The sequence below is a fragment of the Neoarius graeffei genome, chromosome 26 (genome assembly GCF_027579695.1).
Source record: "Neoarius graeffei isolate fNeoGra1 chromosome 26, fNeoGra1.pri, whole genome shotgun sequence".
NCBI lineage: Eukaryota > Metazoa > Chordata > Actinopteri > Siluriformes > Ariidae > Neoarius > Neoarius graeffei.
In genome coordinates, this window is record NC_083594.1 from 26,189,070 (window position 1) to 26,213,812 (window position 24,743).

The following is a 24,743-nucleotide window of genomic DNA, read 5'->3' on the forward strand; positions in this document are numbered from 1 at the left end:
GCCTACGACTGTGCCATCGACTTGCTCCCTGGGACTACCCCTCCTCGTGGCAGACTGTTTTCCCTCTCTCAGCCAGAATGCAAGGCCATGGAGGAGTACATCAAGGATGCCTTGGCTTCTGGGTTCATTCGACCATCCACCTCACCCACTGGTGCCGGCTTCTTCTTTGTCGGCAAGAAGGATGGGGGGCTCCGACCGTGTATTGATTACAGGGGTCTGAACAAGATCACTGTACGCAACCACTATCCCCTTCTGCTGATGTCCACAGCGTTCGATCTGCTCCAAGGTGCCACTGTCTTCACCAAACTGGACTTACGGAACGCATACCACCTCATCCGTATCCGACAGGGAGACGAGTGGAAGACTGCCTTTAACACCCCGTCTGGGCACTACGAGTACCAGGTGATGCCCTTCGGACTCACCAACGCACCAGCTGTTTTTCAGGCCCTAATCAACGACGTCTTGAGGGACATGATTACCCAGTACGTTTTTGTCTACCTCGACGACATCCTAATCTTTTCCAAGACCATACAGGAGCACCACCACCATGTCCGCCAGGTTCTCCAGAGGCTGCTACAGAACAATCTGTTCGCTAAGGCCCAGAAATGCGAATTTCATGTTCCCGAGGTCTCCTTTCTGGGTTTTATTGTACGGACGGGCCAACTCCAGATGGATCCAGCCAAGACCCTGGCCGTCCGGGACTGGCCCACCCCCAAGTCCGTCAAAGAGGTTCAGCAGTTCTTAGGATTTGCTAACTTCTACCGCAAGTTTATCAGGAACTTCAGTTCTGTAGCAGCGCCCATATCGGACCTCACCAAAGGGACAGGTGGATCGTATGTCTGGTCTCCTCAGGCAGAAAAGGCGTTCAAAGACCTCAAGCACCGCTTCTGCACGGCACCCATTCTGGTCCTCCCGGACCCTTCGCAACCCTTCATCGTCGAGGTGGACACCTCGGACAGCGGCATCGGCGCGGTCCTCTCTCAACACTCGGAAGGAAGGTTTGCACCCCTGCGTATACTTCTCCCACTGCCTGAGTTCTCCGGAGTCCCGGTATGACGTGGGGGATCGAGAACTGTTAGCAGTTAAACTGGCCCTTGAGGAGTGGAGGCACTGGCTGGAGGGAGCGCAACATCCATTTTTGGTCTGGACGGACCACAAGAACCTGGAGTACCTCCAGCAAGCAAAGAGACTCAATCCACGACAGGCTAGGTGGGCCTTGTTTTTCAGTCAGTTCGACTTTACCCTATCATACCGCCCCGGCTCCAAAAACACCAAACCTGACGCGCTGTCCAGGCTGTTCGCTCCTACCAACAGGGAGAGTGAAGTTGGGCCTATTATCCCTGTGTCCCGGATTGTGGCCCCTGTCCGCTAGGGTATTGAGGAGACCATCTGACGAGCCCAACGCCAGGACCCCTGTCCTGGGATGGGGCCACCGGGCCTCTTGTACGTCCCACATCAAGCCCGGGCCAAGGTTCTCCAATGGGGTCACTCATCCCCTCTCACCGCCCACCCGGGAGCTCAAAGGACCCTGGACTTCCTGAGAAGATGCTTCTGGTGGCCAAGCATGGAGAAGGAAGTGAGGTCATTCGTCCTTTCCTGCGAGGTGTGCACCAGAAGCAAGAACCCACGACAGCATCCCCAGGGCCTCCTGCATCCTCTGACCATTCCCCAGCGTCCCTGGTCCCACGTGGCAGTCGACTTCATCACGGGTCTCCCGGAGTCACAAGGTAACACTGTCATTTTGGTCATAGTGGACAGATTCTCCAAGGCCTGCCGCTTTATACCACTGTGCAAGCTCCCTTCTGCCCTTGAAACTGCTAAACTAATGTTTAATCATGTCTTCCGAGTCTTTGGTCTCCCTCAGGATATCATCTCAGACCGGGGGCCCCAGTTCTCCTCCCAAGTGTGGCACGGGTTTTGCAAGCTCATCAGAGCCACTGCCAGCCTCTCCTCTGGGTTCCACCCACAGTCCAATGGCCAGACGGAGAGGCTCAACCAGGACCTGGAAACCACCCTGCGAGGCCTGGCTATGGATAACCCGACTTCGTGGAGCACCTGGCTGCCATGGGCAGAGTACGCCCACAACACCCTGCAGTCATCGGCTACCAAGCTGTCACCTGAACCTGCCTGATCCATCCTGGTGCCCTGTGTCTGGATGGAGTCTCATCGCATCGCTCCTGTGGAGGACGGCCCCGTGTGGACAGTTGAAAGTCACACCTGGAGGACGCTCTGGACACTTACAGTAATGCTTTTATGGCTGAGGACTGCAGTTGTCATGAACAGTTTTGCACTCAAGTTTCCATCAATGAAGAATTATAACATCAATGAAACTGACTTCATGTTAAAACTGTTAATGTTATAGTCATGTTGTCTGTTGTTGCCCAAATGAGGATGGGTTCCCCTTTGAGTCTGGTTCCTCCCGAGGTTTCTTCCTCATGTCATCTGAGGGAGTTTTTCCTTGCCACCATCACCACAGGTTTGCTCATTGGGGATAGATTAGGGATAAAATTATCTCATATTTTAAGTCATTCAAATTCTGTAAAGCTGCTTTGCGACAATGTTTATTGTTAAAAGTGCTATACAAATAAACTTGACTTGACTCTTGTGAACTCATCCTCCAGCAGTAATCAGGCAGTGTGCGTTCATGTGATTTGGAGGAGTGGCTTTGGAGAGAGGGCTAAAGGGAGGGAGCTGGATCTTTCAGTTGGATATTCTTAAAATCAAGTGTGTTTTTCCTGGTTTCTCCAGAGTGACCTACCCTAGCTTTTATATAACAGTTCAGACCTATACAATATGATCATATGATGATGATCATCATCATCAATATGATCATCATCTTCAAGTCTTTGTGATTTCAGGTGGAACAATTCCCATACCTAAAGTTTCTTTCTGCATTTCAGTCAAAACCACATGCTTTTAATGTCTCTTTTTAGTTGTATTTTCCATTTGCTGGACATAAACAACACTGCATTAAATGTAGTTGAATTATTTTGTAATCTTCATACAAACATTAAGGATATTTTATTTGTAAAAATCTATTTGCTTCTACTGATGATACACAGAAACATTCACCCATTATAAATAAATTTTTTCAAAAAATAATCAACTTTGATATTCTCATCTCTGTGTTTAATCGACCGTCTTTAGAACAAGTCTGTGGTGAACCTGATGTTTGCAGCTCATAGTGGAGATGTTTCAGCCCTCAGGAGGTAATTTGCTGCTTATTTAATTGAATAGTATTGGATTCCTTGTAACTCTTTCATGTTTTTGCATTTAAAAAAAACTCTCTTCTTTTAGGTTTGCATTGTCTTCTATGGATTTGAACCAGACGGACTATGACCGTCGTACAGCGCTTCACATTGCTGCTGCAGAAGGTATGTTAGTAATTAATAACTGTTGAATATGTTTGCATTTCTATATATGTTGCAAATAGTAATGACAATGAATGCCACTATTCTGTTAAATAAATAAATTTTGCATACACACACACACACACACACACACACACCTACCGGTACGGTCAATTTAGAGCCACTAATTAGCCTAACATGTATGTCTTTGGACTGTGGGAGAAACCAGAGCACCCGGAGGAAACCCACGCAGACACGGGGAGAACATGCAAACTCCACACAGAAAGGCCCCCGTCAGCCACAGGGCTTGAACCCAGAACCTTCTTGCTGTGAGGCAACAGTTCTATATATAGGCAGCATGGTGGTGTAGTGGTTAGCAAGATGGTTCTGGGTTCAAGCCCAGTGGCTGACGGGGGCCTTTCTGTGTGGAGTTTGCATGTTCTCCCTGTGTCTGCGGGGGTTTCCTCTGGGTGCTCCGGTTTCCCCCACAGTCCAAAGACATGCAGGTTAGGCTAGTTGGTGGCTTTAAATTGACCGTAGGTGTGAGTGTGAATGGTTGGTTGTCTCTATGCGACCCTGCACAGGGTAAGCGGCTACAGATAATGTATATACTGTGTGTATATATATAATTTATTTGTTTTTTGTTTTGTTTCAGGTCATGTGGAGGTTGTGCAGTTTTTAACACTTACATGTAAAGTGAACCCCTTTGTGAAGGACAGGTCAGAGGGTTTACAAAAAAAACCCCTATCAAATCCTCATCCTTTATTCATTTTTATGGTGTATGTCCATTTGCAAATTAACTGTACCACATTCAAGTCATATCAATAGAGAGGTCTGTACAATGAATGTGGTGCAGCAAAATATGTTTGGTCTTGTGGTGGTCATTTAGTTCAGCAGAACTTAACTTTATGCAAATTGGTTTGTTCACTGCACTGCATGGGTTTAAGCTGTAACTCTCATAGTGCACTATATGTTTACCTAACTGAATGTAATTTAAGATTTAGCTACAGCTAAAATGTAAGGACTGTTACATATCCCTGTTACCTGTGGATCATCATCATCATCATCATCTAATAATTGTGTTTTGGTGTCCAGGTGGGGAAACATTCCTCTGGATGATGCACTGCAGTCCAGTCATGACAGCATCGTGAAGATTCTGCAGGAGTATCAGAAGGCCTGGGGGGTTGGGGCAGAAAGAGACAGCCAAAAACATGGCTCTGCTGCATGGCAGTGAATGTGTTCATCCAGCCAGAGCAGACCTGCTTGATCCATCCTGGTGCCCTGTGTCTGGTCGGAGTTTTATCGCCCCACTCCTGTGAAGGACGGCCCCATGAGGACAGTTGAGGGTTAAAACTGTTAATATTATAGTCAGGCTGTCTGTTGTTGCCCAAATGAGGATGGGTTCCCTTTTGAGTCTGCTTCCTCTCGAGGTTTCTTCCTCATGTCGTCTGAGGGAGTTTTTCCTTGCCACCGTCGCCACAGGCTTGCTCATTGGGGATAGATTAGGGATAAAATTAGCTCATGTTTTAAGTCGCTCAAATTCTGTAAAGCTGCTTTGCGACAATGTTTATTGTTAAAAGCGCTGTACAAATAAACTTGATTTGATTTGAATGTGTGCTTTGGAGTCTGGTGTTAAAAACTGTCACTGTAATTTATGTATGAGACATTTAACATTTAAATGTAAAGACATTTGTCTCACATAGGAGATTAAGAAAGGGAACAGATCTCTACACTGTAAACCCGAATAAGTTGAGTTTACTTAAAAAAATTGAGGAAAGTGGTTGCCTTAAAAAAAATAAGTAATTATTAATGATTGAATTGAGTACCTTAAACTTACCAGAAGATTGTAAGTTTAAGGTACTCAATTCAATCATTAATAATTACTTATTTTTTTTAAGGCAACCACTTTCCTCAATTTTTTTAAGTAAACTCAACTTATTCGGATTTACAGTGTAACTTGCTCTTGCATTTTATTGATGCCATTGTACTGAAGACAGTGTGTGTTTAATCCTGCTGCTTTGATCTATGGTGAAAGATTGAGTGAAAACTCCAATTAGTTGTAAACAGCATGTATGCAGACAAACCTCTGACCCAGACACATACTGGATCTAGGGCTGTGACAAAACATTAGTATACTGCTATAAAGAAAGTGGTGCATGTCACATTAAATATCATATATATTTTAAAGAATAAACATCCATCCATCCATTATCTGTAGCCACTTATCCTGCACAGAGTCGCAGGCAAGCTGGAGCCTGTCCCAGCTGAGTTGCCAGGTCAAGAATAAACATACCAGCTGCAATTAAGAAAATATTTTACTCATACTGTAAATCTTGGTTGGATAAAAGGATATACTCATTATAATAATCAAGTGTATGTCCTGAGGATTTTTTTTCCTGTGTAGACTGAAGCTTAAATATACAACAAAGGCTCTTTGTAGATATTCCCACAAACAGAGCATCGCCATGAAATCACATCAGCAGAGTCCGATTTTCTTCCCAGTTAGCCTTAAAGGTCATAGGCAAGGGTTGGAGGTGGAACGTGGAATATCAACTTTATTTTCTAGAAGAACGCCCCAAAAAGTGAATTCAATCTTCCTGGTGTCTAATTTGCACCCTAAAATTTAATAAAACGGTTAAAATATACTGGTTTGTGCAAGTTCCGAAGGTTTGTTTACATCTCACTTATGCGCAGTGTTGGGGAGTAACGAATTACATGTAACGACGTTACGTAATTTAATTACAAAAAAAGTGTAACTGTAATTCGTTACAGTTACAACAGGAAAATATGTAATTCAGTTACAGTTACTTATGGAAATACTGAGAATTACAATTTTAGTTACATTTGAAAAACAAAAACCTTTGCGACATGAGCAAGGATATTTTTATTGCTTTGCGCATAATTTTGCCGTTTCCCGCCACGGCTCCTTGTCTGTCCTGGGTTTTCCTATCATGTTTGCCAGCAGCAGCGCCACTCTGTTTCTGTGCTTGAGCACTCGAGCAGCAAGAAGCACGCGGTTCGGTTCAGTTCAGCTCAAGCAGCAGTCATGTCAGACGCCTTCAAGCATTGGAAATTTAAGAAGCATTTCATCTACATCACTGAAAATGGCTAAAATTTAACTGTCCAATGCAAGCAGTGTTTGCCGGCCATCAAGAAGTTGTCCACGTCGAAGCAGTCTATGTCAAACCTAAGGAAACATTTAGAGGTAAGTGCAACTCACTGGTTTATTTCCGATCAGAAGGCATTCATTTTGAGGTTGTAAGCACATTAACAGCAAGGTAGGCTATGCTGACGAAATATGTTGAACTACCAGCTCTAGAACAACTGACACCCACCTACATACCATCGTTGTTATTAATCCCAGTGGGCAACATAATATAATGATGTACGATTGATTCAATGTCATATATCACAACAACGGTTAAGCACACATGTCGTTTCCCTAGTTAGCTACGTGCTAGGCTACTACCATTCACTTGAATGTGTTTATTGTTTATTGTATTTTTTTGTAATCAACATTCCATTGACTCTTAAATGTTCAATGACTGACTACCCATCGTCAGTCTTAATTCTTGATGGACTGTATTGTGCCATGTTTCATTTTACAAGCAAAGAGAAAAACAAGAAAAATAAAATGTGATGTAAAAGTCTCACTTTGGTTATTTATTACTAGATTAAAGTAGAACACTTCATTGTCATTGCACATGTATGAAGTAATGAAATGCAGTTTGGCATCTAATCAAGTGCAACACGTGCAGACTGCACATAATGCAGTATTTAGAGACAAAATGCCGTTATTTACAGCTAGTGTAAGTAAAGATGGTTATATGTGCAGAGCATGTATGTGCAGAGTATGTACAATGTAGTTATGGCAGTACAATGCACAGGGCAATGAAAAATAGCATGGTATAAATAAATGTGATGAATACAGATGGAATCATTATACAGGTAATCCTATACCACTGTAGATAGGGCTATACAGATGTGAATTGAAGAGGAACACTATATGGATGGTAAGGTGTGGATAGAGGGGAACGAAAGACTGGTCTTTGGGAAGAGTTCAATAAGGTGACTGCTGTGGGAAAGAAGTGGTTTCTGAACCTGCTTGTGTAGTCTGCAAACTGTGAAAACGGTAGAGCCTAGGGGAGGAACAGAAGAGTATGGCCCCTATGACAGGAGTCTGAGAATCACATGCACGGTGCAAGCATCTCTTATGGACCTCCTGTGATTGCTTGTCAGCAATTCCCTCTCAGCTTAGTACTGCTTTAAGGTTCACACTGTCGGTTTTCAAAAATTAAATGGTGAACATGGGTCAATATTCATTAAAACCTTAAAGTAATTAAAAAGTAATCCAAAAGTAACTAGTTACATTACTTTTTAAAAGTAATTGAAAAAGTTACACTACAATTACATTTTAAACAAGGTAACTTGTAACTGTAACGAATTACATTTTTAAAGTAACTTACCCAACACTGCTTATGCGCACTTTTACCGCCGGGGACAGTCGCCGTGCTGTCATTCAAGGCAAACAGACTGGGAGCAGTTCTGTGTTTACTTGCGAACTGAGCACGTGTACGGACTTTGGTCATGAGAGGTTGTGTAAAATGTCTGAAAGCGATAGCGATTTTGCAGTAGGAAGTCTCCAAATTGAATATTGAGATGTGAAACCATACAGGTATAAACCTATGGCTGTTGGGAAGTAATCAGTGAATGTGGCTCACTGGCTTGACCGTGTGGCCTCGGAATCAGACAGCGACTCGGCCAACTCTGATCATGGTGACCCCGGACCTCAACAAGACTCAAGCCCAAACGATTTATCCTGGTAGTTATGATAAATTCTTACTTTCTTCGTAATACTAAATAAGAGCCCTTTTGAAGAATAATTAAACCACACAGGCACACACATAATCCCTATAATACAACCACGATTCCAAAAAAGTTGGGACAAAGTACAAATTGTAAATAAAAATGGAATGCAATGATGTGGAAGTTTCAAAATTCCATATTTTATTCAGAATAGAGCATAGATGACATATCAAATGTTTAAACTGAGAAAATGTATCATTTAAAGAGAAAAATTAGGTGATTTTAAATTTCATGACAACAACACATCTCAAAAAAGTTGGGACAAGGCCATGTTTACCACTGTGAGACATCCCCTTTTCTCTTTACAACAGTCTGTAAACGTCTGGGGACTGAGGAGACAAGTTGCTTGAGTTTAGGGATAGGAATGTTAACCCATTCTTGTCTAATGTAGGATTCTAGTTGCTCAACTGTCTTAGGTCTTTTCTGTCATATCTTCCGTTTTATGATGCGCCAAATGTTTTCTATGGGTGAAAGATCTGGACTGCAGGCTGGCCAGTTCAGTACCCGGACCCTTCTTCTACACAGCCATGATGCTGTAATTGATGCAGTATGTGGTTTGGCATGGTCATGTTGGAAAATGCAAGGTCTTCCCTGAAAGAGACATCGTCTGGATGGGAGCATATGTTGCTCTAGAACCTGGATATACCTTTCAGCATTGATGGTGTCTTTCCTGATATGTAAGCTGCCCATGCCACACGCACTAATGCAACCCCATACCATCAGAGATGCAGGCTTCTGAACTGAGCGCTGATAACAACTTGGGTCATCCTTCTCCTCTTTAGTCCCAGTGACACGGCGTCCCTGATTTCCATAAAGAACTTCAAATTTTGATTCGTCTGACCACAGAACAGTTTTCCACTTTGCCACAGTCCATTTTAAATGAGCCTTGGCCCAGAGAAGACATCTGCACTTCTGGATCATGTTTAGATACAGCTTCTTCTTTGAACTATAGAGATTTAGCTGGCAATGGCGGATGGCACGGTGAATTGTGTTCACAGATAATGTTCTCTGGAAATATTCCTGAGCCCATTTTGTGATTTCCAATACAGAAGCCTACCTGTATGTGATGCAGTGCCATCTAAGGGCCCGAAGATCACGGGCACCCAGTATGGTTTTCCCGCCTTGACCCTTATGCACAGAGATTCTTCCAGATTCTCTGAATCTTTTGATGATATTATGCACTGTAGATGACGATATGTTCAAACTCTTTGCAATTTTACACTGTCAAACTCCTTTCTGATATTGCTCCACTATTTGTCGGCGCAGAATTAGGGGGATTGGTGATCCTCTTCCCATCTTTACTTCTGAGAGCCGCTGCCACACCAAGATGCTCTTTTTATACCCAGTCATGTTAATGACCTATTGCCAATTGACCTAATGAGTTGCAATTTGGTCCTCCAGCTGTTCCTTTTTTGTACCTTTAACTTTTCCAGCCTCTTATTGCCCCTGTCCCAACTTTTTTGAGATGTGTTGCTGTCATGAAATTTCAAATGAGCCAATATTTGGCATGAAATTTCAAAATGTCTCACTTTCGACATTTGATATGTTGTGTATGTTCTATTGTGAATACAATATCAGTTTTTGATATTTGTAAATTATTGCATTCTGTTTTTATTTACAATTTGTACTTTGTCCCAACTTTTTTGGAATCGGGGTTGTATAACGTGGATTTGTTTATATTGCCAATATAATATATTGCTAAGAGTAATACAAGCATTATACTATTTATATCCTACTCTAAGTGAGGAAATATCCCTTTTGTCTCATTTCCACAATGATTGTACAGGATCCCTTAGGATTCTTGACTTGTCAATTGCAAGCAAAGGTAAAAATGTTTACCTCCAATCTTCTCCTTTTTTGCTTGAGCGTTGCTGGTCTGTTTCTTCTTTGACTGCTTGATTTTGTGTTCGAATTTTGTCGGAACAAAGTCAGGTTTGAGCCTTCTCTGTCCGACACTGACACCTAAACTCTCCAACAGATGGGGATACTTCAAAAAGTGATCGGAGCACAGAGTGGCGTATTTACCCGGCTGCCAACCCTCTCGCTTCATGCACACAATCCACTCTCTCCACCTCTTCTCCTCTCTCAGAAAAAGGTAAAAACTTCTTCTTGAACTGGTCTTGTTGTTACAGTTCACTGCACAACAATAAGGCATGTTTTTTCTTTGGAAATGTCATGCTCCGCCCCGGACATCCACTCCAGAGATTTTATTATCTCCCAGTTCAGCGCTAATCTGGATCTGGGACAGGACTTCCATCTGGCCTGTATTCACTTCCTGGTTTTCTATGCTGTGTATTTAAACGCCGTTCTCAGAAGGGGACTTTGCCAGAACGTCTCGTTAGTTTTTCATGTTGTCTCTGCACCCTTATTGCTTCTTGGATTTTTGCTATCTGTTTTACCTGTTCATTGCCACAGTTTTTTGCACTCATGTCTTGTCTTTTTTTTTTCATGTTTTTTTGTGCTATGTTTTTGTGCTATGTTTTTGTCAGGACTATTTTTCATGTTTTTTCACGCTAGCATTTTTGTCCTTGCCTGCCTTGTTTTTTGTCTGGATTATTTTGCTATTTTTGTTCATTTACTCTTTGACTTCAATTAAATAATTTTTTTATTTATTGGATTTTCTGGTCTGTGTTCTGCTTTTGGATCCAAACTCGCCACATCTCGCCACCCATAACAGGAAATTCTCGAAAGCACGTCTGCACTCAAGCTGAATGGCAATGCAAATAAATGGAAGTGGACTCAACTCAAACGATTTGTTTGCCATGAATGACATCACGCGCCGAGTGGTCACGAAAATCGAAGAGCAGAAATTCGCCGCGATCCGCACTAACTTATTCTAATTTATTTTAATTATTACTTATTAACAATACTTCTTTGGACCAGTAGAAAATTACAGAGGGTTTTTTTAACATATAAAGTTTCAAATGTACATAAATTGAAAACCTTTGCCTCGGCCCTTTAATCAGTATCTTGAAAGCAAATATGTTTTGGTGTCAGATAAAATGGCTGTGAATGCTGCATTCTTTATTGCACTACAGATGGCTGGAACATGTTTATTCACAGTGTCACTCAGTGTCCGAGTGTATGCTGTTATACTATATTAGAATTAGCTTCTTCATACTTTTATTAAGAATAAATTAATAGGAAATTATTAGTTTACAATGTTAGTAAAATTACTCTTGTATGACATTAAATGTGCTGACTGCAAAGTCATCTGAAATTTTCAAATTTTTTTTTTTATTGTGCATGGCATTTTCCTATGTCTTACAAGAACAATATCATGCAGATGAGATGTAATCATTTTGATGTGCTGAGGGTCACTTTTCTCAGTTTTGGGACAGAATATCCTACCTCTTGAGGTAAACAGTATGGTCCTACAGAAACAGCTGAATGCGAGGAGCTTTAACTAATTAGTATAACTATGGAACTGCGTCACACCAAGATGGCGACGCATGGATAAAATCGTGACTCTATAATCGACCTCGGAGAGTTTTGAATGTAATATGTAATTTGTGGTTGACATTCATGAATAGATCTGTGAAATAAAAGATGAATATATATATATTATATATTCTCAGTTACTGCTTTTGTGTTATTTCTTTCTCTGTAAGATCAAAACATTTAGGTGTATAACTCCATACTCGCTATCGTGGAGTCAAGCCCATGCATTCTAAGGCTAAGATAGCTAATTGCTAGCTAGAATGATTTAGTTATCTGTCCAGAAAAATGACATGCCATCTAACCTTGCTCTATCTTGCAGTTGCACTCACTAGGCAGGCTTTCCTTTTCTGTTCCGCTGGCTTTTAGTTGGTGGGAGAGCATAGTCCGCCATGTTTCCCCATGCTGACTTATTTTGGTTAAAAGTAGGGCAAACATGCCCCATGGTGGTCATGTGATATTGCTGCTCACTTGCTCAGGCAATCTCCTGAATCGTAAAATGTGGGATGCATTTTATTTCGACAAAACTTTGGATACACGGTGTGTGCAGCAGTGGAACTCCAACAGCAACAAAAATAGAACATTTTGCCCAGAATTCAACTTTACAGTCAGAACCTTTAAGTAAAGATAATGATATGTGAAGACAAATACACATACAGTATAGTGCTCTATTTGTATATGAATGGATATGCATGCAGGGCGGCATGGTGGTGTAGTGGTTAGCATGCTCACCTCACAGCAAGAAGGTTCTGGGTTCAAGCCCAATGGCCAACGGAGGCCTTTCTGTGTGGAGTTTGCATGTTCTCCCCATGTCTGCCTGGGTTTCCTCCAGGTGCTCCGGTTTCCCCCACAGTCCAAATACATGCAGGTTAGGCTAATTGGTGGCTCTAAATTGACTGAGAGTGTGAATGTGATTGGTTGGTTGTCTCTGTGTCAGCCCTGCAATGACCTGGTGACTTGTCCAGGGTGTACCCTGCCTCTTGCCCATAGTCAGCTGGGATAGGCTCCAGCTTGCCCGTGACCTTGCACAGGATAAGTGATTACAGATAATAGATGGATATGTATGCCTTAAGAACAAGTCATGTATTTAAGACTTTGATGAAGAACCTTGTTTGAATTCTTCAGCTGAACTTCCTTAGTATTGACTAGGTAAGTACAGTGGATATAAAAAGTGTACAAATCAAATCAAATCAAGTTTATTTGTACAGCGCTTTTAACAATAAACATTGTCGCAAAGCAGCTTTACAGAATTTGAACGACTTAAAACATGAGCTAATTTTATCCCTAATCTATCCCCAATGAGCAAGCCTGTGGCGACGGTGGCAAGGAAAAACTCCCTCAGACGACATGAGGAAGAAACCTCGAGAGGAACCAGACTCAAAAGGGAACCCATCCTCATTTGGGCAACAACAGACAGCCTGACTATAATATTAACAGTTTTAACAGGTATAACCCTCAACTGTCCTCATGGGGCCGTCCTTCACAGGAGTGGGGCGATAAAACTCCGACCAGACACAGGGCACCAGGATGGATCAAGCAGGTCCGAGGGGCAGAAGAGGCCAGCATCTCAATCCCAGGATCAACATGTAACTCAGAGGGACAGATGGGGGGGGAGAGAGAGAGAGAGAGAGAGAGAGAGAGAGAGAGAAAGAAAACACGTTGTTAGGTATGCCCTAAAAATGACAAGTATTAAATCTGTGTGGTAGGCTCGCAGAGACGAGAGTCTTTACATCAGGCATGACGCACAATGGCATGTTAATATGGTAAAAAATATATCATGACCTGCTCTGGCTGGATGCTTGATTGGGTGATGGGAGCACACTCCTCAGCAATGATGAGATGCAGATGGGACCCTTAGGCCTGGCCAAGACAATTCAGTTACATTTCACCGGGTCTGGGACATGCGACAGAATGTCTGACGGCCGATTCCCTGCAGGCTACGATAGCCAGTCGAGGTCCCCACCGTCTCCACCAAAAGATTTCCTGTTGACTCCATGTAACTCAGAGGGACAGATTTGGGGTGGTGGGGGGGGGGGGGGGGGGGGGGGGAGAAAGAAAACACAGGTGGTTAGGTATGCCCAATGTCACCTGAATAAGTAGGAACAGTATACATATTGCACCGAGTACAAGCAGGGACTCCGGCAACTAACTATGACAGCATAACTAAAAGGAGAGAGCCAGAAGGTAACACAGGCATGAGGGAGCCCCGGGACATAAAGCAGCCAGCCACTGCACCGTCAACAAACTCGAGTGAGCAAGCGAGTGGGGACTGACAGCATCCATACATCCCAGTTTACCAAAACACTCTATGTCTGAGGACCCTCCAGATCTACTCCTTTACCTCATAAACACCATTAACAAAAGGCTTGACTAAACAGATATGTTTTCAGCCTAGACTTAAATGCTGAGACTGTGTCTGATTCCCGAACATTACTTGGAAGGCTGTTCCATAACAGTGGGGCTTTGTAAGAAAAGGCTCTGCCCCCTGATGTAGCCTTCACTATACGAGGTACCAGCAGATAGCCTGCACCTTTTGATCTAAGTAGGCGTGGCGGGTCATAGAGGAGCAGAAGTTCACTCAGGTACTGTGGTGCGAGACCATTTAGTGCTTTAAAGGTCAATAGTAGTGTAACCCCCTTTTTTTTTTTTTTGGACAGGTGCTGATTACCCAGCACAGTAGGCTATAGGCTACTAAAGAGTTACCCTAAATCCCAATAAATAATGGCGCAACAGGGTCCTAAGTTCTCAGCGGTGGAGTGGTGAGCTGGCTGAGATTCCTGATACCATAAGGGTACAAGTATGAGTAGAGAGAGAGAATAATAAGCATAAATCTAATAAATGATAAATTTAACAGCGCGGTGCCTCCACTGCGAAAATACTACACTTACCTTTGAAGCTAGTGTATGGTGTATTTCCTCAGACTTTAAAATAACAGTAGCATGAGTGAAAGAACTAATAGCTAGTCTGCAGTGTGCATGTCAGAATGTTCAAATATAAACAACCAAATGAGCAGCCAATACACCCAAGATATAATTAAATAATAATGATTATATTTATTAATAAGCAATAATAATAATAATAATAATAATAATAATAATAATAGTATTTGACAATAAATGCTCCCAAAGAAGCATGCAATGTAATCACCAAGAAAATAGTAACACCGGCACAAGAAGAGCGGAAACAATTAGCCTACATAATAGAGATGTTACAGATAGCACATCAACAGTGTGTATACCAGCAGTACATAGTAAGAAAATAAAACTGGGTAAAGTATCAAAAGAAAAGAAGTGGACAAGAAAGAAAAACGCGCGCGCAGTTGGGGCCCGTTGGTGCACAGGTGGCAGCTCTGTGAACTGCAGACAGAACAGCAACCGCTGCAATGCCCTTCTAAAACGCTGGCTATCCAGGCGAGACCAGAGGAACGCGTGTGTGTGTGTGTGTGTGTGTGTGTCAGTGTAAGTGTGGGTTCGCGTTACTCACAATCCACCGGTCAAACCAGACGGATCAGGTTACAGATGTCGGTACAGTCACGCAGCAGATGCTCCTGAGCAGAGGGCTAGCTATTGCTGTGGGTTAGCTCGCTCGAATAAGATGCTGCTCACCCCAAACCCCTCGGTAGCGGGCTGGGTCCCAGACCCGACACAGTGAGTTCCCGGGACTGACGAAAGCGCTCCGGTGGGCACAGCACAGAGGGCAGATGTGTCCGCAGAAAAAAAAACAGCAAGATCACTCACTGGAGTGACACCGGAGTTTATGGCCACAAGCAGACCAAACTATAAAAAAAAAACTGTCTGCAAAATAAGTGCTGAAATAGAGCTCACAAACAACGCGATCTCTCTCTGCTCGGCAGCAGGCGGGAACTCCGTGAGCTTCTCCCTCGCGAAGTGATGAAACATCTCAAAAAGCCCGCGAACTCGCGGGCATTAAACATATACCAATTACCATTGGCTGACATCAAAATTCAAATAAAACTACAACGAGCAAATAAGTCTGATTGGTCCGAATGCACAGAACGTCACAACACATCAGAACAGTGAAAATATTCCAAACCACAAGGCATTATGGTAAATGGAGTTAATTACACAGAAAATAGGGCAATCCAATATAGAGTATAAAATACAGTGTTATTTTAGAGGACCTTACACTCTCCCCCCACCAACAAACAGCATGCCCCCATGCTGGGTTACATATATTATAAGGTGAACAGGAAAAATAGGTAAGAAAACAAATAAGCAAAACAAAACAAAGACCCAAAACAAACATGGCCTATTGCTTAAAAACTAGCTATGGGTGTAAAGGCAGGTGAAGTGCATGGCATAAGGAATGGCCGGTCTGTGCATGTACTGCAAAGAGCCTGCGGATTACACCACCAGGCATGAGAAACTTTATATCGTGCAGGGAATGGCTCGGCAAGTGCAAAGTGTGATGCTACAACATTCCTGCTCTGCACTCCTAGCTTGCCATAAGTCAAGCGGTCAGTAGGCTTCCTATCCCTATGTGACCTACGTACTAAGGGAAGAACGGAGTCTGTGGGAGCTGCAGAATAAACTACAGAGTGAACATCAGGACAACTAACATCCTGGTCTGTGGCTACTAAATCCTTCACTACCTCAGGAGACCTATGTGGAGAGGTAAGGAGTGCAGGGTTGAGTGGAGTTATCACATCTCTAGGTGTGGGCACTAACCTAGGGCTTCTAACTGTGGTGGAGACACACGGCGCAGTAGAATCTGGTACAGGCTGGGCATTATGCGTGCCAGCAGTCAGAGGAGCATGTTGCACTGCATCCTCAGCATAACAACCATATTCCGAATCAGAATCAGAAGTGCTAGACTGTGCATGTACCACAGGAGGCAACACCTCAGAGACACCAGTCCTACGATTTTCCCTAGCCCTTCTGTGTTTCACAGCTCTTGGGCCCACGGCTGGAGTGGTGGCGACCCCTGGACCTAGTCTTACCTCCTGTCCTAAAGGCAAGATATGGTTACGGTGCATCACCTTGACTGGTCCATTACCATCAACAGGCGTCAACCTGTACACAGGGAGGTCAGAAAGCTGACCATCAACACTGTAAAGACATGAGCTCCATCTATCCGCTAGCGTCTGCTTCCCTTTCAGACCCAAGTTTCTAATCAAAACCCGATCCCCAGGACTCAGGCTATGATAGCGAACTTTCTGGTCATACCTCTCCTTGTTGCTCTGATTCATCCTATCCGCAGAGGCACATGCCAGCTGGTAAGCAGCTTGCAACTCCTCTTTCATCTTTGCCACATACTTTAAATGTGATGCAAATGACGTGTCATCAGATGAAACACCAAAGCAAACATCAACAGGGAGGCGAGCCTCCCGACCAAACATCAAGAAATAGGGTGAGTACCCGGTAGCCTCATTAGGAGTGCAATTATACGCATGCACCAAATGTGCTATATGCTGACTCCACTTTGACTTTTGATGTGACTCTAGGGTGCCCAACATGTCTAACAAAGTCCTATTGAACCTCTCAGGTTGTGGGTCACCCTGGGGGTGGTAAGGAGACGTCCTCGACTTTTTCACACCCAACATTGTCAACATCTCAGTCACCAGTCTACTCTCGAAGTCCCTACCCTGGTCGGAGTGGATACGGGTGGGCAAGCCATAATGAATAAAATATCTCTCCCAGAGAGTCCTTGCCACTGTGACAGCTGTCTGGTCCTTAGTAGGAAAGGCTTGTGCATAACGCGTGAAATGGTCAGTGACGACCAACACATTGCAAACATTTCGAGAGTCAGGCTCAATCGAAAGAAAATCTATGCACACCAAATCCATGGGTCCAGAACTCTGTATGTGGGAAAGAGGAGCAGCCCTCTGAGGCAACGTTTTCCGCTTGATGCAGCGCTCACATGTCTTACAGTATTTCTCTGCATCAAGCTTCATACGAGGCCAGTAAAACCTGTCCCGAACCAGACTATATGACTTGTCAAACCCCAAGTGGCCACTATCGTCGTGCAGCAGCTTAAAAACCAGACCATGGAATTGCTTAGGGAGCACCAGTTGTCTCACACACTGACCACCCTGCTTAACAGTCCTGTATAGCAGTCCCTTGTCAATAGACAGCTTTGCCCACTCCTTTTTCAGGATCTTAAAGTCAGGATGCCGCGTCAGGATACTACTAGCAGGCTTCTTCAGACTTATAGCTTGCCAGACATCTCCTATAACAGGGTCGCTTTTCTGAGCTTCTTGAAGCTCACTAGAACTAAAAGTAGGCAACTGATCAGGTGCTACAGCAGCAACATGACAGAATGCTGTTGGAACAGCTGACTCATGGCTGCAAATCTGATCAGCAACCCGGGGGAATGGAGAACAACCAGCTCTCTGTGTGGCCACCACCTGACAAATAGCTCGCACTCCAGGGGCGGGAATCTCTTGCCACTCATCGTCAAGGGACAGACTGACGTGAGGGCGTCGCGACAGTGCGTCAGCATCCATGTTCTTCCGCCCAGGCCTGTACTTCAGGCTGAAGTCGTAAGTGGACAATGCCGACAACCAGCGATGACCAGTGGCATCCAATGTGGCAGACTTGGTTATATAAGTCAGGGGGTTGTTGTCCGTCCTGACTTCAAAACTGGCTCCATAAAGGTAGTCATGCAGCCGATCCACAATAGCCCACTTCAAAGCTAAAAACTCCAGTTTGTGAGCTGGATAATTCCTCTCTGAAGGGGAAAGACTACGACTGATGAACGCCACAGGACGCAATCCTTCAACGTACTCTTGATAAAGGATACCACCTAGACCATCCAGGCTTGCATCCACATGCAAAACATATGGCTTTTGGGGGTCTGCAAAAGCTAGCACCGGGGCCTGAGTTAACCTTGACTTCAACTCCTGAAAAGCGGATTCGCACTGATCGCTCCATCTAGGGCCAAAAGGTTCAGAGGGCCGGAAAGAAGGTTTCGAGTCAGCAGCCTGTGAACTCGAGCTCTTCTTCCGAGGCAGACAGCCCTGAAGCAACTCGTTCAGCGGTCGGCATAATGTGGAAAAACCCTTCACAAAACGACGGTAATATCCACAAAAACCCAAAAATGACCGTAGCTCAGTGACAGTCTGTGGTCGAGGCCATGAAACAACAGCCTCTATTTTGGAGGGGTCAGTGGCTATGCCATCCTGTGAAACTATGTGCCCCACATAGTTCACAGACGTCCTGCCAAACTGACACTTATCCAACGAAAGTTTGAGACCTTCATCTCTCAACCTGTCCAGAACCTTTAAGAGTCTCTCCTCATGCTCCTCCAAGGTGCTACCAAAGACAATCAGGTCATCTAAATACACCAGAACCTCCAGAAAATTCATGTCTCCGACTGTCCGCTCCATGACTCTCTGGAATGTGGCAGGGGCACCACAGATTCCCTGAGGCATACGCTCAAACTGATAGAAACCTAAAGGACAGATGAACGCTGTCTTTTCTTTATCAGCCTCGCTCATGGGAATCTGGTAGTAGCCACTTCTCAAGTCCAATACCGAGAACCACTTACTACCAGAGAGACAATGGAGGGCGTCTTCGATCCTGGGAACTGTGTACTGGTCAGGGATGGTCCGCTGGTTAAGCGTTCTATAATCAATACACATCCTGACTTTACCTGACTTCTTGCGCACTACAACAATGGGCGAAGCATACGGACTCCGAGACTCCGAAATGATGCCATGATTCTGGAGTTCCAGCAAATGCTGACGCACATCCTCTAGATCAGCAGGAGCTAAACGTCGAGATCGCTCCCGAAAAGGCCGCGAGTCATTTAACCTGATTTCATGCTGAGTGCTTTTTGAGCAGCCTACATCCCACTCGCTACAAGAAAACACTTCCTTCCTCTGCAACATCTTCTCGCAGAGGCGATGTTTTGCCTCCTCTGGCATAGAAGAAGTGCCAAAATCAAAAGAAGCAGAAGTAAGCTCACCAGCAGCTATGGGACTGCAAGTGGACGGAAACTGTGGCACCATCTCTACAGGGTATATGTGAGCGAGGGGACTACCTCTCTTCACAAGAACATCCCTGGAAGAAACATTCCTCACATTTACCGTAATACGACGGCAGGACACCGCAGAGACTGGATGGACTTCAGGCCGAACCTCAAGCTCAGGGACAGATGTATCATCAGCACTAAAAGGCTGGTCTACCAGGACTAAAGAGTCATTGAGTTCACCAGGAAACTTGGGCAGTCCTGAAAGCTGCAGCTCCTGCCCAGGCTTTAAAACAACAGGCTTAGGTTTCGTGAACCACACAGTACCGTGTTTATTCACATCCTCCGGTGATACACCTGTGTGCTTAATGGACTCAAAAACCTCTTTTATCACCGGGTGTATGGTCAGCGTGTTAAGAAACCCGTCACCTGCCTGTTCACGACAAGAGTGGAACAACTTCTTCACTAAGTGAGTGTTTGTGCCTACCAAAATGGCTATACCCTCTTTTGTCTGAGGGTCAGGACACACAAGAGCTAAAGTGTCCACCACCTGAGGCACACCAGTGACCGCTTCAGTGAACTCAAGCCTAAGAGGTAAATATCCATCATATGGGTATTTGTGAGAGCTCAAACCCCATATTTCCAGATTTTCCACTGGCTGCAGTGGCAAATGCTTCAAATATGCATTATAAAAGCTATGATACAAGATGGTGACCTGAGAACCACTATCAAGCAGAGCTTTAGCATAAATACCTTCTATCTGCACGGGCACCTCAGCCGAGGGCCCCACTAACCCAGACGGCAGTTGTGATTGGCTGACTTTGATTGGAGGTGAACAATGAGCGGAACGTGTTTTGTGTGATGGAGCTCTGTGCCGTTCCTTCACTGAGCTCCGGGGAAGTTTCCCTGCTGCGTGACCCTCTTAAGCAGCTTCTGATTCACTACCCTCAAGTTCTCAGGGCGTGTGCACTCTCGCTTGGTGTGGCCGTCTTCTCCACACTTGTAACAAAAAATGGCAGGAACAGAAGAGGATGTCGTAGACTTCGGCAGGTTCGAAGAAACAGCCCTTGTGGGAACAGCTGGGGCTGTGGTTTCTGTGCTGTGGCTTACACCAAACTGTGAGACTTGAGGATTTTCAGGAGCCACGGTAGTAGCAGTCAAAAGTTTAGTTACTAAAGACGTCAGCTCCTTGACCTCTTTCCTCAGACTGTCAACCTCAGACGCCAGGGGAGTAACAGGCACATGAGGAAGAGCGACAGCAGCAGTCACAGGAACCTGGCAAAATGTAGATGAGGCCACAGAAACCTTTGCACTCTCCCTTGCACTTACCCAGTGCTCTTCCTCTCTCACATTTCGCATTAACTGGGAAAAAGAAGGCGGAGCTTGCAAAGTGTGCAGAAGTCGCACACGTAAAGCCACAATGTCAGTGGTGAGAGCACCCTTGAACAACTGCTCCAGACGTGCACGATTCAGGCCTGCAGCTTCAATCCCTCCTCTCAAAAGAGCACGGTGGAGAAGCTTGTCCAAGCGATACAAGAAAGCAGAAAGTTTCTCACCATCTTCTTGAAAAGTATGGCGAAACGATGCCATAAGGTCTGCCCCACTCTCAGTTGATCCATAAGTAGTGTCAAGAGCGGTTAAGTAATCAGTAGCAGTAGCAGATGGGCTACTGACTTTCAAAAACCTTACTATATCCGCAGCAGGCCCACGCAAACTCTCAACAATGCGCTGTCGCTTAGCAGCATCACTGCACTGCCACTCAGTAATCATCTGAGTAGCCTGCTCCATCCAGGCCTCATATTCTTCCTCGCCTGGGGGAACGGGCCGTAAACCGGAAAACAGCCTCAGTTTTCTATAGCCAGGCACATCAACAGATGCCTGGTTACAGCGATCAACGAGCTGGCCTATGGCATTCACAAGATCCATGCTGACATCAGGTTTAGGAGGCTGCGTGCCCAAAACAGCCTTCACATCACCCATAGACTTGCCTTCCTGCTGTAATAATGAAAATAGCTTGGCTTCGAATCCATCACTTTCAAGAACAGGACTAGCAGGCAGCAAACTACTCACTACATGAACAGCCCATGGACCTGCCTCACCTACAATTCCCACTTCAGGAGGGACAGAGCTCTGATCCAACTCAGCAGAAGTCTCGACTAAAATGTACAGGTGCCTACCAGTCTTGTCACCACGGCGACCGCGTATCCGGGTCCTACCCAGAACCTTAACTGTGCTGAGCACACGGCTAACCACATCATCAGTGGCCTCCAATGGCACTCTGCTAAGTAAAATGGCATGACACAACTCCACATTCTCCTCACGGCTCCACTCAACAGCCTGACTAAGGTCCATGTTTAAAAAAAAAACTGCCCAGCAAACAGCAATAACTAACACAACACAAACACTAAGCAAAACACAGCGATCTACTTGTTCTGGTAAACAGGAAAATCCCAGCGGTGCCTCCAAAATGTAACCCCCTTTTTTTTTTTTTTGGACAGGTGCTGATTACCCAGCACAGTAGGCTATAGGCTACTAAAGAGTTACCCTAAATCCCAATAAATAATGGCGCAACAGGGTCCTAAGTTCTCAGCGGTGGAGTGGTGAGCTGGCTGAGATTCCTGATACCATAAGGGTACAAGTATGAGTAGAGAGAGAGAATAATAAGCATAAATCTAATAAATGATAAATTTAACAGCGCGGTGCCTCCACTGCGAAAATACTACACTTACCTTTGAAGCTAGTGTATGGTGTATTTCCTCAGACTTTAAAATAACAGTAGCATGAGTGAAAGAACTAATAGCTAGTCTGCAGTGTGCATGTCAGAATGTTCAAATATAAACAACCAAATGAGCAGCCAATACACCCAAGATATAATTAAATAATAATGATTATATTTATTAATAAGCAATAATAATAATAATAATAATAATAATAATAATAATAGTATTTGACAATAAATGCTCCCAAAGAAGCATGCAATGTAATCACCAAGAAAATAGTAACACCGGCACAAGAAGAGCGGAAACAATTAGCCTACATAATAGAGATGTTACAGATAGCACATCAACAGTGTGTATACCAGCAGTACATAGTAAGAAAATAAAACTGGGTAAAGTATCAAAAGAAAAGAAGTGGACAAGAAAGAAAAACGCGCGCGCAGTTGGGGCCCGTTGGTGCACAGGTGGCAGCTCTGTGAACTGCAGACAGAACAGCAACCGCTGCAATGCCCTTCTAAAACGCTGGCTATCCAGGCGAGACCAGAGGAACGCGTGTGTGTGTGTGTGTGTGTGTCAGTGTAAGTGTGGGTTCGCGTTACTCACAATCCACCGGTCAAACCAGACGGATCAGGTTACAGATGTCGGTACAGTCACGCAGCAGATGCTCCTGAGCAGAGGGCTAGCTATTGCTGTGGGTTAGCTCGCTCGAATAAGATGCTGCTCACCCCAAACCCCTCGGTAGCGGGCTGGGTCCCAGACCCGACACAGTGAGTTCCCGGGACTGACGAAAGCGCTCCGGTGGGCACAGCACGGAGGGCAGATGTGTCCGCAGAAAAAAAAACAGCAAGATCACTCACTGGAGTGACACCGGAGTTTATGGCCACAAGCAGACCAAACTATAAAAAAAAAAACTGTCTGCAAAATAAGTGCTGAAATAGAGCTCACAAACAACGCGATCTCTCTCTGCTCGGCAGCAGGCGGGAACTCCGTGAGCTTCTCCCTCGCGAAGTGATGAAACATCTCAAAAAGCCCGCGAACTCGCGGGCATTAAACATATACCAATTACCATTGGCTGACATCAAAATTCAAATAAAACTACAACGAGCAAATAAGTCTGATTGGTCCGAATGCACAGAACGTCACAACACATCAGAACAGTGAAAATATTCCAAACCACAAGGCATTATGGTAAATGGAGTTAATTACACAGAAAATAGGGCAATCCAATATAGAGTATAAAATACAGTGTTATTTTAGAGGACCTTACAGTAGTATTTTATAATCAATACGAAATTTGATTGGGAGCCAATGCAGTGTGGATAAGACAGGCGTGATGTGGTCATATTTTCTAGTTCTAGTAAGGACTCTTGCTGCGGCATTTTGAACTAACTGGAGCTTGTTTATGCACTTATTGGAACATCCAGACAGTAAGGCATTACAATAATCCAACCTGGAGGTAACGAAAGCATGGACTAGTTTTTCTGCATCATGCAATGACATTAAATTTCTTATCTTTGCAATATTTCTGAGATGAAAGAAAGCTATCCGGGTGATGTTATCAATGTGAGTTTCGAATGAAAGACTGGGGTCAATAATCACTCCGAGGTCTTTTACTGCTGCACGTGAAGAAACAGAAAGGCCATCCAGAGTTACTGTGTAATCAGAAAACTTACTTCTAGCTGTATGTGGTCCTAGCACAAGTACTTCAGTCTTGTCAGAGTTAAGCAGAAGGAAATTTATAAGCATCCAGTGTCTAATGTCCTTAACACATTCCTCAATTTTATTAAGCTGGTGTCTCTCATCAGGTTTTGCAGAGACATACAACTGTGTGTCATCAGCATAACAGTGGAAACTAATACAATGTTTATGAATAATATCGCCCAGAGGTAACATATATAGAGAAAAAAGCAGTGGACCCAAGACAGAACCTTGTGGAACACCAAACTTTACCTCGGTACGTCTAGAAATATCACCATTTATATCGACATACTGATAACGATCAGTTAGATAAGACCTGAGCCAGGAGAGGGCCATTCCCTTAACTCCCACAACATTTTCTAGTCTATCCAGAAGAATGGAATGATCAATGGTATCAAATGCTGCACTAAGGTCAAGCAACACAAGTAGCGAGACACAGCCCTGATCAGACGCCAACAGTAGGTCGTTTACTACTTTAACCAGTGCTGTCTCTGTGCTATGATGAGGTCTAAATCCTGACTGATACATTTCATGGATGTTATTCCTATGTAAATATGAGCATAACTGCTGTGCCACAGCTTTTTCAAGGATCTTGGAGATAAAGGGGAGGTTTGATATTGGCCGATAATTGGACAGCTGACAGGGATCAAGGTCAGGTTTTTTAATCAGGGGTTTGATAACTGCTAGTTTAAAGGATTTGGGTACATAGCCAATCATAAGAGAAGAATTTATTATTTTTAGA

The 24,743-nt window shown here is 44.2% G+C and overlaps 2 protein-coding genes across 2 annotated transcripts in view; one reads left to right on the forward strand and one right to left on the reverse strand.

Moving 5' to 3' along the window:
* The window catches only part of gls2b (glutaminase 2b (liver, mitochondrial)), a gene marked incomplete at its 3' end in the record, with an annotated part of 70,391 nt that extends 57,200 nt beyond the window's left edge, over positions 1–13,191 (forward strand). Inside the window, exons 16-20 of the mRNA XM_060910187.1 lie at positions 3,148–3,209; positions 3,298–3,374; positions 4,006–4,069; positions 4,446–4,520; positions 13,095–13,191. Of these exons, the coding sequence (XP_060766170.1) occupies positions 3,148–3,209; positions 3,298–3,374; positions 4,006–4,069; positions 4,446–4,520; positions 13,095–13,191 (375 nt within the window). The remainder of the gene's footprint in view (positions 1–3,147; positions 3,210–3,297; positions 3,375–4,005; positions 4,070–4,445; positions 4,521–13,094) is intronic.
* A 7,275-nt stretch (positions 13,192–20,466) lies between these two features.
* On the reverse strand, positions 20,467–23,548 carry LOC132874581 (paraneoplastic antigen Ma1 homolog). Its single transcript, XM_060910884.1, has one exon. The coding sequence runs from the start codon at positions 21,936–21,938 to the stop codon at positions 20,469–20,471; it is 1,470 nt and encodes a 489-aa protein (XP_060766867.1). The 5' UTR covers positions 21,939–23,548; the 3' UTR covers positions 20,467–20,468.
* Between the last annotated feature and the right edge of the window lie 1,195 nt (positions 23,549–24,743).